Raw genomic sequence first — 17,906 nt, 5'->3', positions numbered from 1 at the left:
TGACAGGTACTATTTCAATATTGTCATTTAAAGCCATTGTCTTGTTTGATTCAGGGGCGACTCATTCTTTTATCGCCCGGAAATATGTTAAGTTGTGTGGGTTTGAACCTCAGCAGTTAGATATTAGTCTGTCTGTAGCTACGTCGACTGGGGCTGTAGGGATATGTAGAAAGGTACTCAAGGACTGTCCAGTGGGTATTTAGGGAAGGTCTTTATCAGCTAATCTAGTGGTTTTAGACATGCATGGGTTTGAGGTAATCTTGGGAATGGACTGGTTAGCTGTCCACTATGGCAACATTGATTGTTATTAGAGAGAGGTAGTGTTCAGACCTCTAGAGGAACAAGAGTACAGATTCGTGGGATCACATGTGCACACCCCACCTCAGTTACTATCTGCTATTCAGGCACGTAGGTTGCTATTAGAAGGTTGTCGGAGATATTTAGCCTATGTAAAGGCAGTATCAGAAGGGGATTTGAAGGTGGAGGAAATCCCAGTGGTGAGGGATTTTCCTGATGTATTCCCCAAGAATTTGTCGGGACTACCTTCTGATCGTGAGGTAGAGTTTGTTATTAATTTGGTTCTAAGGAAAGCACCGATTTTGAAGGTGCCGTATAGAATGGAACTGACAGAAATGAAAGAATTGAAAAAACAATTGCAAGAACTATTAGATAAGAGGTTTATTCTGCCCAGTCTGTCATCTTGGGGAGCACCGGTTTTATTTGTGAGCTAGAAGGATGGGTCGATGAGGTTGTGCATTGACTATAGGGAAATAAACAAAGTAATTATCAAGAATAAATACCCGCTCCCACGTATCGATGATTTGTTTGATCAGTTACAGGGGACACAAATCTTATCAAAGATAGACTTACACTCCGGGTACCATCAGGTTAAAGTCAGAGCGAAAGATGTTCCGAAGACAACATTTAGAACACGGTACGACCATTATGAATTTCTGGTTATGTCATTTGGGTTGACAAATGCTCTTGTAATGTTTATAAATTTGATGAATAAGGTCTTTTACCAGTACTTGGACCAATTTTTGTAGTATTTATTGATGATATACTAGTGTATTCGAAAAGCCTAGTGGAGCATAAGGAACATCTGAGGATAGTGCTTCAGGTGTTGAGAGCAAAGAAGTTCTATGCGAAGCTCAAGAAGTGCAAGTTCTGGTTGGAACAAGTTACATTCCTTGGACATGTTATATCCAGGGGTAGTATTTCTATTAATTCGAGTAAGATTGAGGTGGTAGTAGACTGGGTACAACTAAAGAATGTGCATGAGATCAAGAGTTTCCTAGGATTGGTTAGGTACTACCGCCGGTTTGTTGAGGGCTTCTCTAAACTGTCAGGCCCACTGACCAGATTGACCAGGAAGGGAGTGAAGTTTGAGTGGTCTGATGAATGTGAACAGAGCTTTCAGGAATTGAAACAGCGACTCATCACTGCATCTGTGTTGACGATTCCTTTAAGAGAATAGAGGTTTGTAATTCACAGTGATGCGTCCCATAAAGGGCTCGGATGCGTGTTGATGCAATGAGAGAGAGTGGTAGCCTATGCCTCACAACAATTGAAAGAATATGAGAATAACTACCCTACCCATGATTTAGAATTGGTGGCGGTTGTTTACGCACTGAAAATTTGGATGCACTATCTATATGGGGGTAGGTGTGAGATATTTACTGACCATAAGAGCTTAAAGTATTTTTTCAAGAAGAAGGAATTAAGTATGAGGCAAAGAAGATGGCTAGGGCTAATAAAGGATTATGACTGCACTATCAGCTACCACTTGGGAAAGGCTAATGTGGTTGTTGATGCTTTGAGCCTGAAATTAGTAGATTCATCTGTGTTTGCAGTGGAAATTCAACATCTGATCCAGATGGATCTAGAGAGGCTTGGTGTGGAGCTAGTAAAGGGCGATCATCAAGCGTTTATTGTTGACTTGGTTTTGCAGCCAACTCTACAGGAGAGAATTAAAGTAGCTCAGAGGAATGATGTAGAACTAGTAGAGATGGGGAAGGTACATGATGGTTAGGAAATAAAGTTCAGCATCTCAAATGATGGAGCCTTGAGGTTCCGTACCAGGTTATGCGTTCCTGCCAACCCTGAGATCAAGAAGGTTATTCTGGAGGAAGCACATCAGTTCCTATATACTGTACATCCAGATAACACTAAAATGTATAGGGATCTTTGAGAGTCCTTCTGGTGGAGCAACATGAAGAGGGAGATAGCTTAGTATATGGATCAGTATTTGACGTGCCACCAAGTGAAAGCTGAGCATTAGAGACCGATGGGATCATTACAGCCACTCCACATTCCTGAGTGGAAATGGGAGCATATAGCGATGGATTTCATCACAACATTACCTCCGGCGTTGCATGGATAGAACGCTACCTGGGTAGTAGTGGATCGACTGACAAAGACTGCCCACTTTTTGCTGATCAAAGTTAGTTACTCCATGGATAGATTGGCTGAGTTATATATCCAAGAGATAGTTAGGATCCATGGCGTTCCAGTGTCCATACTTTCAGAAAAAGACCTACGGTTCACATCTCATTTTTGGAAGAGTCTGCAAGGGGCCATGAGTTCTCAATTGTCATTCAGCGCAACTTTTCATCCTCAAACAGATGGGCAGGCGAAGAGCACAATACTGATTCTAGAGGATATGCTGTGAGCATGTGTTGCTGGACTTTGGAGGTCGTTGGATACAGTATTTGCCACTGGTCGAGTTGGCACATAACAATAGTTACCAGGCCAGCATTGGGATGGCACCGTATAAGGCATTGTATGGTAGGAGGTGCCGATCCCCGTTATACTGGGATGAGTTTGGGGAGAGATAGATATTGGGGCTAGTGCTGATATAGAAGACTTAGGATAAAGTTAGACTCATCAGAGACAGGATCAGAACAACACAGAGTTGGAAGAAGAGTTAGGCAGATACTCGCCGGCGAGAATTGGAGTTTGATAGAGGAGATCACGTGTTCCTAAAGGTGGCACCGCTGAAAGAGGTTATGAGGTTCGGGAGGAAGGGTAAGCTGAGCCTTAGGTATATTAGTTCATTCGAGATTCTTGAAAGAGTGAGTCCAGTTGCCTATCGGCTGACATTACTACTAGTCCTGTCTAGGATCCATGACGTATTCCATGTTTTTATGTTGAGGAAATACGTCCCAGACCCCTCCCATGTGATCAACTATAAAGCACTGGAGTTGGGTGATACTTTAGCTTATGAGGAAGTGTCAGTGGAGATTCTTGATTGGAAGGAACAAGAGCTACGCACGAAGAAGATTCCATTGGTAAAAGTTTTATGGCGCAACCATGCCATTATGGAGGCTTCCTAGGAACTGGAAGATCAGATGTGCTAGAGATATCCACACTTATTCAGTGAAGTTTAGAGTTAAGCCAGTTAGAATAAAAGAAATAATATTGTGTATTTTTATTTGTATAGCGTAACGTAAGATAGATAGAGTTTTTAGGTTTGGACTGTGTATGACTTTGGGAGAATTTGAAATAGTTGTAATCTCTCAGAATGCTCTTTGTAACCACGGTGTTCCTCCGTCATAAGTGAGGGTAATTAGTAAAATTGGAAGAGTTTTCTTTAAGAATGAAAATGTGACGAATAGCAAATTTCGAGGACGAAATTTTTATAAGGAGGTAAGAATGTAATAACCTTAAAAATGGTTATACAAGATTAGTCTGGTGATTCCAAAAAGAAAAAAATTAATTAATTAATTTTATAAAAAAGAAAAAAATAATAATTAAAATTTATTTTTATTTTTATTAATAAAATATATTATTATTATTATTATTATTATTATTATTATTATTATTATTACACACACACACACACACACACACACATATATGTAACCTTCTAAAGTTTCTGCTTTAGGAGGATTGGAATTAAAGTGTTCTGCGCAGAGAGCCCTCCCTTCCCCATTTCTCCTGTCTCACTCCTTGTTCTCTCTCCCTCTCTCCTTGTTTTCTTGATGGTTACTCGCCCAATCGAAAATTAGAAGATGTCATTGGACTCCATTTCACTGCCGTCATTTCTATTGGAGCGGATTGGTTGTGGGAGAGGCGTAAGCGTAACTCTTAGGGTAAGCTAAATTTCTACTTTTACCTAAATTTCTTATAAATTTTAAGCCCAATTGACAATTGGACACCACCACAAGAATTTAGAGATAATTCTCTACAAGTCTAGCAGAGTGGATTTCTTGTGGAGTCGTCGTAGGCATATCCCCAAATTTGGGATAAGGAGGTTATTAAGGGGCTAATTGTTATTTAATTTGTGTTAATTTAGAAATACTAGAATATTGAGCATCTGGAATTGAAGTAAGATTTTTAAAATTTAGGGTCCAAGTGAGCGCACGCGGGTGTAATTTCGGAACCTCGCAGGCATGGTTCAGAAAATTAAGTGAGAGTGTTAAATATTAATTTAAATGTTAACTTGGGGTATATTGAGCCTAGGGAATGATACATGAGTATTATTTTGGGGAAATGAGTCAATTAATCTAGGAAAAATGCGAATTGCAGGATTTGAGTTTTAGGCATTAAGGGCGTAAGATCTGGGTTTTAACAAGACTCTCAGTAAGTCAGGTAAGGGGAATAAATTATAACAGTATTTTTAGAGCTACTATTTGAATTAATATGTGAAAATGAGCATATGGTATTTTGTCTTGAAATTATTATGACATAAATATCAGATAAATTGTGTGACATTTGGGTAATATTAAATTGTGATATTTTGAAGTATGAAATTAATATATTATGAATATTAGATGAAAACTGTGTGGCATATGATGTATATTGAAAAATGTGAAATATAACGATGAGTAATTTTTGAAAAAATATTGAAATAAGAATTATTGATGTGATTGGTAGAAAATAATGAAATATGGTATTTATATGTAAGTAAAAATGATTTGCATGAAAGATGAGATTTTGCGAATTACTAATATGAGTATTTTGAGAAATATTGAAATACGTGAAACACGATATATACTATTATAAGATGATGAAATGTGCACAGAAAATGATGAGAACATTTATATTGAGATGAATTGAGATATATTGATATGAGATTAATGATGTATATTGATATGAAAATATTGAAACGTGAAAATGAGAACGTGAATTTTGAAACATATATACTGAAATATGAAAATGGGAAATATGAATACTGCAATATGGAATTGAAATGTGATTGATGAAATGCCAATACCGCATAATGATTGTGAGTATGTGATAATGATAACCCTGATGGATGGTTATGCAAACCCTAATGATGGGTTGTGATACTGAACACGGTACCGTTGCTAGTAGTGTAGTGCAACCACACAGACTTTTGGAGCGTGTGGCATGATAATCGACTGAGTTGTTTAATAAAGTTGTTGTGCCTGCTGAGTCAGGATCAGAGTTATAGGGCATCCAGTCGTATTACAGGCGTGAGATATATGATATGACATTTTGATCTAATCGAGTCGGCCAACCGCGGTTAAATCCAACGTTCGAGCCGCACAACCCTGACCATGGGAGGAAGTCTAATGTGTAAAGAAAGATCCTCAGGATAACCATGAGTTACAGATGCGATGTTGGTATTAGATACTAAGGATACTCATGAGCCGGATTGTGAAATGAAAACGGAAAGTGAAAGAATGATAAAATGGACTAAAATGAAAAATGAAAGAAATAATGGAAAATGAGAAATAGAGAATGATAAAATTGAGAAATGATTCTATGTGATTTAATAATATAAATAATTGAGGCGAAGTGAAACTCTTCGCCTGAGAGCTTATTGAGTAAGGTGAGTGTCCTGATAGATATCAGATATGGTCATTCCTGTCAGCATAACGTGTTAGGGTAGAGGGAAGTTACCTGTATGGGCGGGTAATCTTCCATATTCTCAGGAATTTTGCGGGTAAATATGCGTTGGAAATGATTGAATTTTAGAAATGATTTTAAAACTTATAAAAACTTGTGTTGTATATTTATATGATTATAAAAATATATTTATTAGTGTGTTTTTCTCAGATGAAATGATGATTTGAAAAGTAAAGTGTATTATAACTAAACTCATATGACCACACACTGTAAATTATTTATTTCTTCCTCCTGAGATGTGTCTCACTCAAATTATCTAAATTTTTCAGGGAACAGGGATAGACTAGGTGATAGAACTCCGAGACCATAGGGAGCTGAGACCCTGACACACAAGGTGAGTTCTTAGATTAGGGAGGTGTAATTCCTCTAGAGTTGAGTTATTTTTGGGTATGTGATGGTAATGTATATATATGTATGTTGATACTCTGATTTTTGTATTCTGATTGTTAAGTATGTATTATTTTCTCCTATTAAGTTGTATAATTAAAATAACTTTTTACCTAGTATCTAATGCGGGTCAGGTCATATGAATGGTAATAGGGTTGTTGATGTGGTTGATTTGTGAATGTTATTGATGACGAGTGAATATTTATTTGTTATTATTTTAAAAAAAAATTATACGAAAATCGGGGCGTCAGAGTATTTATAAATGCATCCTTCATTGCATCTATTATTGCAACCATTATTGCTTCAGTGAGCATATTCACACAACACATGTTTTTGTCACTCATTAAATTTTAATTACCACAAGATGTATAAGTAAACAATATACTTGTTATTGGATATTTACAACTATTTGAACATAAAAAAAATATTATTTTATTTTCGTGTACCAACGATTTACGGAAACTTTTATAATAGTAATAATATGTACTATTAATAAAGGAATCCTTCTTTCTTGATTTAATTTTTAAATCATTCAAAACACCACTATACCTATATTTTGCCTCAAAATATATCTATAACTATATTCCAAACATACTAAAATATTCTATAATTACTCATTAGTGCAACTATTCTTTTGATCAAATTTATATACCTTTTAACTCTTATTATCTTTCTATAATATTTTTAAAAATAAATATAAGATTAATTAAAAAGAAAAATAAATAAATAAATAAACTAATTAAAAATAATCATTTGTTGCGTTGGGTTTTCTCTTGGAATAGAAGGCAAACAGAAGATCATCACATGAGAGAAATTTAGACAGTTTTTTTCCGATTCATCTTTTTTTTAAAAAAAATAAAGAAATAATACTTTTTTGGTGAAAATAATTCCCGAAATGACTCTGACATAATCTCGCTACTTCAAGTACCGAGATTTGTCACATGTCATTCTGGAAATTATTTCTCAAAAAAGATATTATTTAATGTTTTTTTTAAAAAAAATGATAAATCGGGAGATAAATTATTTTAATATATTTATTTAAAAAATGATAAATCGAGAAATAAATTCTTTTGCGTAATAAATTTTTCTGCATAATAAATCAAGAAAAAATTCTTCTGGGTAATAAATTTCTTCTATGTAATAAATCGAAAAATAAATTCTTTTAATATATATTTTTTAAAAATGATAAATCGGGAAATAAATTCTTCTGCTTAATAAATTGAGGAATAAATTTTTCTATGTAATAAATTCTTCTACATAATAAATCGGGAAATAAAATCTTTTATGGTAGCAAGATTTGACACGTGTCATTTCAGAAATATTTTCTAAAAAAAATATTATTTAATATATTTTTTTAAAAAAATGATAAATCAGGAAATATATTTAATAAATATATACTATAAAATATAATTTTTCTCCGCGAGAATCATAGAATTAATTTTAAAGTACTTGAATTGACGAATTTGTTCAGCATAATATATTAAATTAATATTATTTTCTTAGTTTATTTTATTACAATTAAATAAAAAAAATAAAATTATCATTTATCAAGGGAATTTCTTTACTTTTTATAAATTTAACTATTGACTAATTATAATTTTGGAATAAGAGAAGGGTTCTTTTTGTCCATAAAATTAAATCTTGGATGACTTTTTTAGATAATTTTCAACAGTTTAACATATGTAGAGTCATATTTAATAAACTTAAAAGGTGTTATGAATTTTATAAAAAAATAGTATTATCTACAAATGACACAGATTACCAAAATTATTTTAATTTTATACAAATATTAATTATTAAAAAAATATCATTCTATATTTTTTTAATTAAAATTTTAAAAATAAAACTATTTTTTACATCTGCTCAAGCCACCAATATGTTTTTTGTGAAAATATTCATAAAATGCTCTGCAATTCTTTTATTGGGATTGTAGAAAGAATATATATATTTTTTTAATCCCAAAAGGCAAAGTATAGATCCCAAGTTTCTTTTTGAAAGCATAGATTCGGAGGTCTTGAGTTTTAATTTGTAAAAAATTAAGTAAAATTTAGTATATTTTTATTGTACTTAACTTAAATGTGTACATATTTAAATGTATAGAGTCAAGCTATCAAGCTCCTAAACATAGTAAGAAATTAAGAATTATGAAAGTTGCTTATTTGAATGCCTAATGTTTAAATTTTAGACTTCAATTTAAAAATATATTTAGATAAATAATTTACAAAAGTAGACTAAATTTTTTCAATTGAAATAATATCTCAAAAGGGCATATATATATATATATATATATATATATATATTAATAGTTGCCAAAAAATAAAAAATCTTTTGATACTATTCCAAAGTGCAAACATTGAATTTTAAATTTTTTGTAAATTTAAATAAAAATAGAAATTTAAATTTAAAACTTGAAGTTTATATTCATAAACACATAATTGAAAAAATTATCTTTGTCTCCATGAGAAAAAAAATCAAAATAATCTTTCTTACAATCTTTTTAAGACTTAGAAATTTAGAACTCTATTAATTTAGTATTAGTATTCGAACATTAAATTTTAACCGTTAAAGTGAAATAAGATCTTCATCTTTAAAATAGAAAAGGAAAAAAGATTGTATTTATTATTTCGATAAATTAAAAAAATGAAAAAAATCTATGTTTTACATTACATTTGTAAACTCCAATTGGAAAAAAAAAAAATTTAAATAACATTCCCAAAATGTTCACATGCAAACCCCTATGTATTTATTAATTCGTAATTATTTTTTGAAAAAGGTAATATAAAATTATTTAATCATTTTATAACCTTCACATTCCAAAGCAAATGAACCAGCAAGATTTGCCACACGTCCAAAGCTGCCTTATTCATGCACAGTAAATTTCGCTACTTAATCCAACGAGATTACGTCAAGTTTATTTCGGTAATTATGTTTCTATAAAAGATATTATTTAATATATATTAAAAAAAAAAAGAAGGTATATAGGGAAAAAATTCCAAACATAAGAACACCACACGCGAGAAGTCTAGAATTAGAACCGACGACGCGTGCACGTTTCGATGAGTAAAACCCTCCACGTGTCCCTTGCGTCACACTTTCCCGATGCTCTCGCGATGCATCCGGAAGTTTCTCACGCCTAAAGCATCCCTTACTTCCTCACTCCTTCTCTTTCTTCGCTTCCCCTGCAATTAGGAAACCTTCTTTCGACTGAAATCTTTTCGGTTTCTTGTTTTATAGAGAAACAGAACCCTCGCCCTCTCTCCTTCATTTTCCCTTTTCTCGTGCTGAAAAACTAAGTCACGTTTTGAAAATAGTGGCAACGTCTTGACTGTTTCTTGACAAATGTGGCAGCATCCCTACCGCAAATCAGATGTGGAGGCCGGCGCACGGCCGCTCTATCCTATGATGCTCGAGTCCCCGGAATATCGGTGGGCCTTTATCCGCAAGATTTACACAATCTTAGCCCTCCAATTGCTGCTCACCATCGCCGTCGCAGCCGTCGTAGTCACCGTGCACCCGATTGCGCGATTCTTCACGAGCACCGAGGCCGGACTGGCTCTGTACATTGTTCTTATCTTCGTGCCGTTCATAAGTACGTTTCTTCAGCGTTAAGCTTCTGTTTGATTTTGGAAATTTTTTTTTTTTTGGTTGTTTTGGGTTATTGGTTTGGGGGTTTCGTTTTCTTCTATTTGTTTTGTTGTGCTTGATTTGGTTCTGGATGTTTGAAATTGTTGGTGCAGCCCTGTGCCCGTTGTACTACTATCATCAGATTCACCCGGTGAACTACTTGCTTCTTGGGACATTTACGGTGTCTCTGGCTTTCGTAGTTGGGCTGACATGTGCTTTTACTAGCGGTAAGGAATGTAATTTTATGTTTTGGCCCCTTTTGTCTTCTCTATATATTTTCTTAATGAATTGAATGAAAACATATTGGGCGAATACGTTGGTTGAGGCGTTATAATTGTGATTGTATTGACATGTGATGAATTGACGAGTTACGAAGTATAAATTTGAATTGGGATGAATATTTAACTGGCGACTTCTTTTGTGAATTAGTTTTGGGTTGTGCTACCAGTGTTAGGTTTGCGATCAGTTCTAAGCAACATAAAGGCAGGTTTGCAATCAGTTCTAAGCTGTACAAAGGCATAGTCCGGAAAAGAGGGACAAACCATATTAACAGCATTTTCTTTTAATTATTGATATCTAATGTTGGGAAGTATATTTAATTGGTATGTTCTATTGTTCATCCAAAAGGATGAGAAAATGAGGGAGATTGCTGTTCAAATTGACTTGGCATCTTTTTATATTTTTGTTTTTTATTTTTTTCAAGAGTGCACATATCATTATATTTTAAGAAAAGAGTTTTGGGTTTTTTCTTGGGTGATTAAAATCCAGGTGGAAACATAATATTTCCCTACTAGATTCTGGTTCTGTTACATTCACATATTTTTGTATTGATTGTGGATCAGAATTTTGTGGAAAGTGCCTTGTATCTTTAGTAAGAAAAATGATAGAATACTCATATATAAATCTATTGCAAATTTGGAGGCTGCAAATCTGCACAAACCTTCTACTTTTATCGTCAGTGCTGCATGTCCTTGAAGGACTGCATTGGGATTAATCATAGTACTTTTATCTTAGATACTAATTGCACAAATCTAACTGTATATATGTGATGCGTAGAACTTTTATCTTAGATACTAATTGCACAAATCTAACTGTATATGTGATGCGTACAATGTGTTAATTAATCGATTTTGCATACTCCTAATAAGTTAGAATTTCCAAACATATGCCAAACAACGTAGGTTTTCCAATTAATATCTTCTTGTTGGATTGTGGAATCATGAGTGTTTTGTTTCTTTGATTGATTCGGGAAATAGATTTGATTGAGAATGGTTAAATAATTAAGAAGACTCATCTCAGGTTGCTCTTAACATGGGGTGAATTGAGCTTTAATTAGTAGCATTCTCTTAGTAGTTTTGTTTAATTTATTTGGGCATTATCTGGTACAGGATAAAATTGATCGGAGTAATTATTAAGAATGTAATCTTTTATGAGAATAACTTTTTTATTAGTAGTCTATTAGCATTATTTCATCATGGAAGGAAATGTAGAAAAGTAAAACAATCCAAGGGATGCAGTTATTGCTATGATTATTTTGATTGTGGCAATTGCTTTTTGATTTCACCTAATTGAAAGCTTCATTTTTTTTTGATAGATTGGGTTGATATGTGCAGTGTGTTTGTTAACTGTTAATACCCTATATGGTCTGACAAAAAAATTTTGTACTATTTTTTAATTGGCAACAGGAAAAGTTATTTTGGAGTCTGTGATTCTAACAGCTGTGGTTGTGGTGAGCCTCACTTTGTACACCTTCTGGGCAGCAAGGAAAGGCTACGATTTCAACTTTCTAGGGCCCTTCTTGTTTGGTGCTGTTCTAGTGCTAATTGTCTTTGCACTGATTCAGGTATTTCAGTCTTCATGGGCAAGCTCAGTTTTATCTCTCTCATGGATTACAAATTTTGTACGTTTAATTACATCACAAGTTCGTGAAGTTTACTAAATTGCACTTCACTCATTTCAATTTTAATCATAATGGACTATTTTAATTTCATATTCGAACTAGTTCAAAGTCTCTGTATTGTTGAAGTTGGAATTGAAAACTTAAGGATTGATTTGTCGTAATTAAAATTTCAGACAGGGAAAGTGAAGTGAAGTGAGGTGCAATGTTGTAAAAATTTTGGGACGTCTATAATTGATCAGTGTATATGTATAGTCACCTGTTCCATCTAAATTATATGCTTTGTCCTGACCATGGTTTTGGGATTTGGATTCTGGGCATGCAGATACTATTTCCCCTGGGCAAGCTGTCTGTAATGATCTATGGTGGTTTGGCATCGATCATATTTTGCGGGTACATAATCTATGACACAGATAACCTGATCAAGCGCTACACTTATGATGAGTACATCTGGGCTGCGGTTTCCCTGTATCTGGATGTCATTAATCTTTTCCTCTCCCTGCTAACCATCTTCAGGGCTGTTGAAAGCTAGGGTAGTGGTAGTATTGCTATTTTGGTGTAAACGCTTGAAAGTAGCATCTTTTTTCTGGTGCTTTTAAAGTGTTTTTTTCTTGGAAAAATGACTGTTTTTCTTGCACCGCCAATTGTAGGGGACTACTGCCACTTCGAAATTTTTTGAATAATGCTCATCTCTCTCTCTCTCTCTCTCTCTCTCTCTCTCTCTCTCTCTCTCACACACACACACACACACACACACACGCACACACACACACACACACACACACACACACACACCCGTCTGGGCTGGACTCTTCTTTAGATTTGTCGACTTAACCATGGGTTGCTCTTTGGTCAAGTTTAGTCATTCTTAGTCTCTGAAACAATCAAAAAGCTGAGGAGTTGTTGAAAATCTTGACTGTCTATGCTCAAGCTGCCGAGATACACAGTAGTTATAAACAATAATATAAACTTTTCTGAGTTTTATGATTGTTCATTTCAAATTTTCTCTCTCATCTCCATTACTAAAAAGGGGTTCTCATACTTACAAGTTTCAAAAGTACTTGTCATGTCCCCTCCAGCTGATTAAGGATACAATTTCCTATCCTTTTTACTGACTGCCCCCACAAACAGGTGAAGCATGGGTGGTGCCCACAGCGTCTTTTGCTTCAACTGAAATGTCCTCACTATCGCTCTAATGTCTTTTGAAAATGAAAAAATGAGGCTAAATCTTGAAAATGTCACAACCACGCTCCCATGCACCTTCCTCCATGTTCTCCTCGATCCTCATCCCTTCGGAGTTGACAAACCGAAAGGTTTAAGTGGGACGCTTGCCACAGCCTTCGGTTTCGTGGGCATAGTCTACTCCACTAAAATCCAAAATCTTCATATCACAAATTTATACCATGTCTATGATAAAAAAGAGTACCCCCCGGCCCTCCTCAAGAAGATTATTGGGAAGGCAAATTGTCCCAAGAGGCATTAAGGAGATTATCCAAGTCTCGACCTTTGATTCTCACCAACTTATGGCAAAAGCAATGACTGCTTGTTGCTCTAAAATATCCTTCAAACCTTTCACGCGAGTATCTCAAGCAGGGAAACCTTTCACCCAAGTATCTCAAGCAGGGATATACTCATCTTAAATGAACGCATTCAATAAATTATATGCAAACAACAACTTTTAATTAAAAGTTGATTATGATGGTAATTCAATAGATTGTTACGTGTTTTATGATATCAATATGAAAACTTTTGTAGTTTAATGCATTTTAATATTCTTTTGATAGCAATTAAATGAAACTCTCTAGGATCAGATTTATACCTAGTTAGCTAGCGCAGAATCAAGCACTAAACATAATATCAAGTCTGAGTCATGTTTATACCTAGTAATTAAGGAAGTCCCTAAGTCATGTTCATATGGAATAGTATGATTGAATTCCAGATTTAACTACTATCCAAAAATGAAGGAAATTAAATCCTATAATTAGCTAACATGTTATTCACAATGGAACAAGGTGTTTCTGGACATGATCCGAAGATGGTTTCGGACATGATTCGAAAAATGGTTCTCTATGTTGCTTTTGTATGAGACGGTGAATTATCTACTCAATGGACTAAATGAAATTAAAGCACATTTTATTTATAAACCCAAGTAAGACACAAAACTTAGTTACATAACAAGCCCAAAATTCACGTGCCGACATCCGTGTCACAAACATTTTATCCCTAAATTATAAGAAATTGAGGATGCGTGTTAAATGAATAGTGATTATCGTCACTTTGAGGAGTTAAACCACATTCAACAACATCATCTAATCCACTATTTCTGACAATAAATAGCCAAAAATGGTGTTCATGCTTTAACGGATAATCTATCAAACACCTTGTGTGCAACCTTATTACTTACCAATCCTTAGTCTCCTTTTGTTTTAAAACATCCCATGAATACAAATCAAACTTAAACAACGACACAAAACCAACGCAATCAATATTACTCATTTAATGACTCATTCAAACAAATAAAATAAACAATGACAAAATTAAACAAACCTGAACAACCTAATATTTAAACATCCAAACCATGAACTAAACATGAAAATTTCATTAATCTAATAAACATTCAACCATGAAACAAACTCAATCCAACAATAATTTAAATGAAATAACTCAATCCAATAACATAAATGAAACAAACTTGGTCCAACAATAAGTCAAAATACGGTATTGAAATCAACATGAAATTAAAACAAACAAAGAACAAAGGATGGAAGAATTAAAGGAGAGGAGAGAAAAGATAATAGTAGCGGTCAAATTGAGGGATTCCTCTCTAGGTTTGTCTGCCCCAATAACTTCAATCCACAGCTTGTGCAAACCTCCAACAATCGCCTTCAAAGTAAGCCCAAAAATGAAAAACAAACGAACAAAAATTAGGATAGAGGAGAGGGAAGGAGGAGAGAAGAGGATTCTAATCCTTGTGAGTACACAAAGATGCTCCAAAACTCCCAGCTTGCACTGCCCTCTTGCTCACAGCCTCCAACCTCCCTCAAACTTACGTGCACACCTTGCTTAAAACATAATTTCCTTGCCTCCTTTGCTGTCTTAGTCGTGTTTCCCCTTGTTGTAGGCGCATGGGCCTATTTTAGATGGCCCTTGTAGCTTCTTTTCTTCATAACATGGCTGGCCTTGCAGGCCACACACATGTGCACATGGCCAGGACTTGTTAAAACATGTTTTCCTTCCCAAAAATCAGCCCTACCCATGTGGTCTTCTCCAAGTAGGCGCATGGGCCACTTTTGGATGGCCTATGTGACTTGTTTCTTATTAGCCCATCTAGTGTGTCCTCCTTGTGCATCTTTCATTACTTTAAAATGTTTGGACCTTTACCTCTTATTCCTGAGCATTGTCCTACAATAAGTAAGCACGAATGTCATAAATTTACGGGCAAAGATAAGATAATTATCTCAATATCAACAATTAAGTTCAATATTAAAATAATGGACATAATTAGACATTTAAGTAAAATTGTAATACTTAGTTATAATTAGACATTTAAGTAAAATTGTAATACTTAGTTAACGCATTTAAATGCTTAATTATACAACTTTGACACGTAATCACACCCCACAACTAACGTTTTGCTAGTTTATAGCAAATAATGTAAATGCATTCATACCAGGGGAGTAGCAACCATAATTCTAGTACTTTTTAAAATCACATGCCCTGAAATATGCTTGTTGAGTTTAGGAACACAGGAAACAAATTAATTCATATTAAATATCAACTGAGAGATTTATACATCATTCAGTAAATCAGCCAATGTAATGAAATGTAACAAAGCTTGTGTACATAAGAATAAGACTAAAATTCCAAGATTGACTACCAAAAGACATTAATAGTTTCAATCAGAACAGTTAATCTAAGAAAACCGTATGGTGCTACTCTAATTCAAAACCATTGTAGTGGTGACTTTCACGCCATTACACTTTAAAATGTACCTATTTTCTTATATAACAAGAACCTCGATAATAGGTCGTCATTTCCAGTACACAAATGTACAATGGCAGCTTTCACGCTATTACACTTTAGAAGGCACCTACTTTCTCATTTTGTTAGGACCCTGGCAATAGGTAGCCCTTTTCAATACACAATTGTTTTTCTCTCTTTTTATTTCTTTTTTTTTTCTTTTTTCTATTTTTTTCATTTCTTTTTTGCAATTGATCCTTAGCTTGTTTCTCATTTTCATTTGCTTCATACTTTTTTTTTTCTAAGCCATTAGGATATGGTTCATTAGAGTCCCAAAAAACTGAAGTGTACATTAACCAATAATGACCTAAGGTAGTATTTCTAAGTATTTTGACCTGTTTTGTGTGTGTTTTAGTAAAAACTTTTAACATCTTTCTCTTGGTTGAAACTAAATGAAATGGATACATTTTCCTTTTGATCTAAACTTTGATTTGTACTACATCCTACATGTTTGATATCCTAAAAAAAAAATTTTAGTACGTAAAATTCAATAATTAGGAATTTAATATGCTTTGAGCTCAACACCAACACTTCCCCAAGGTGGACCAAACAGTCTAACACATGCAAGCATCACATTAAAACTCTATCACATGGTAGCACACAATTGCACATACAAATGCTCTCCCCCCAACTAAAATGAAGCATTGTCCTCAATGATTGATAAGAAAATCAAAAGAATAATACTAAGAGAAGTAGAAGAGTACCTGGGTAGGGAAGTAAGGGACAAAGAAAAAAAATTGAAACTAAAAGAAAATGTACTTGCAAACAAACTAGAAAAAAAAAAAAAAATGAAATGAAATAAATGAAAGTAACACATCATTGCTTCTCTGGAGGCTTGGGAAGAATTTCATCTCGTGGGTGTTGTTGACTTTTTGAGTCTTATCTTGTTTTGATAATGACAAATAATATGAATCTCATTTGTGCGTTTAGTTTATAAACATATTTATCTTTTAGAGAACACATATGGTAAAGGTAATATGAAAGTCATGAGGCACTTAAAGAACACATAACGTGGCCCATTCCATTGAAAACTAAAGAACAAAGACTAAGGACACGTACTTTTTCAGTTGTAATGTATTTAGATTAAATTGTATGTGCATGTCTTGCTTGAACTGAGTAAAGCTTAATAATGACCGTAGACTGATCTTGGGAGCTCAAACTTTTCATGGAAAACCTCTTACTTAAAAAGACAAATTATACAAAAGGTTTGAAATGATTTTGAAGTTCAAAATATGTTAAAACTCATTTTTATTAAGGGTTCAATCGACTAGATCATAAGCCTGATTGACCAACATTCATGCTTGGAAGATCGAGCAGACCGGATCATTGGCCCGGTAGAGCGAACTAGGCTAGAAAGAAAATCACCTTTGGGCCAGTCGACTAGACGCTGGGTTAGTCGACCAGAACTCGTAGGTTTAAGCTATTTTGAGTAGAAAAATAGGCATAAAAGGCAAATTTATTATTATTATATTACCTAACGGCCATAAAACGGCCATATTGGGTCTTTGCCTATAAATACCAAGTCCAATACCCTTAAAACAACTTTTGCCAATATCAAATCATACTCTTACATTGTTGGGCTTTTTATTTACTCTTTTTCGCAAATCAAAGAGCATTTTACTCTTATATACTCTCTTCATTGCAAAAATCATTTTGAGAGCAAAACTCTAGTTTCTCTTTATCTTGTATTTGAAAATAATTTTTAGAGAAATCATTTATTGCACTTGAATCTTTGAGCATTTATTATATACACCTCACTTACTCAAAGATCATTTACTCTGATCTAGTCTCATTTATTTTCAAAAATCCTTTTGAGAGAGAAACCCTAACTCTATTGAGTTTCATTCATATCTTGTGAGAGTGCATTAAGATTTTCATCATACAAACTAGATTTTGAAGAAGCATTTTATTGTACACAAAAACTCTTATTCTCATTTGTATTTGCGGTTCGAGTTTTGAATCGTGCCAAGTAAGGGCATATCGTTTGGAGAGGTAGCTCCGCCTATAAGGTGTGGTGTAATGGGTACCTCTGCCTGAGTGAAGGAGTGTGTATAAGGTGGCTCCGCCTTAGTTGAAGGAGTGGATAGTGGAAATTCTCAAG

General features: G+C 34.1%; 1 protein-coding gene across 1 annotated transcript; it reads left to right on the top strand.

Annotated features, from left to right (window-relative positions):
* Positions 1-9,273: 9,273 nt before the first annotated feature.
* LOC131155109 (protein LIFEGUARD 2-like) lies at positions 9,274-12,468 on the top strand. Its single transcript, XM_058108037.1, has 4 exons — positions 9,274-9,853; positions 10,002-10,115; positions 11,574-11,731; positions 12,111-12,468. The coding sequence occupies exons 1-4, from the start codon at positions 9,604-9,606 to the stop codon at positions 12,315-12,317; spliced, it is 729 nt and encodes a 242-aa protein (XP_057964020.1). The 5' UTR covers positions 9,274-9,603; the 3' UTR covers positions 12,318-12,468.
* The last annotated feature ends 5,438 nt before the right edge of the window (positions 12,469-17,906 follow it).

The sequence above is a fragment of the Malania oleifera genome, chromosome 5, assembly GCF_029873635.1.
Source record: "Malania oleifera isolate guangnan ecotype guangnan chromosome 5, ASM2987363v1, whole genome shotgun sequence".
In the NCBI taxonomy this organism is placed as follows: Eukaryota; Viridiplantae; Streptophyta; class Magnoliopsida; order Santalales; family Ximeniaceae; genus Malania; species Malania oleifera.
Note: the sequence above shows the minus strand (reverse complement) of the source record. Positions and strands in the feature narration are given on the sequence as shown.

Bases quoted from the DNA above. Each gene is read 5' to 3' on its own strand.
- LOC131155109 (XM_058108037.1), top strand. From the start codon at position 9,604: ATGTGGCAGCATCCCTACCGCAAATCAGATGTGGAGGCCGGCGCACGG. The intron at 9,854-10,001 runs GTACGTTTCTTC...TTGTTGGTGCAG, and splicing joins TATCTTCGTGCCGTTCATAA to CCCTGTGCCCGTTGTACTAC. The intron at 10,116-11,573 runs GTAAGGAATGTA...AATTGGCAACAG, and splicing joins GACATGTGCTTTTACTAGCG to GAAAAGTTATTTTGGAGTCT.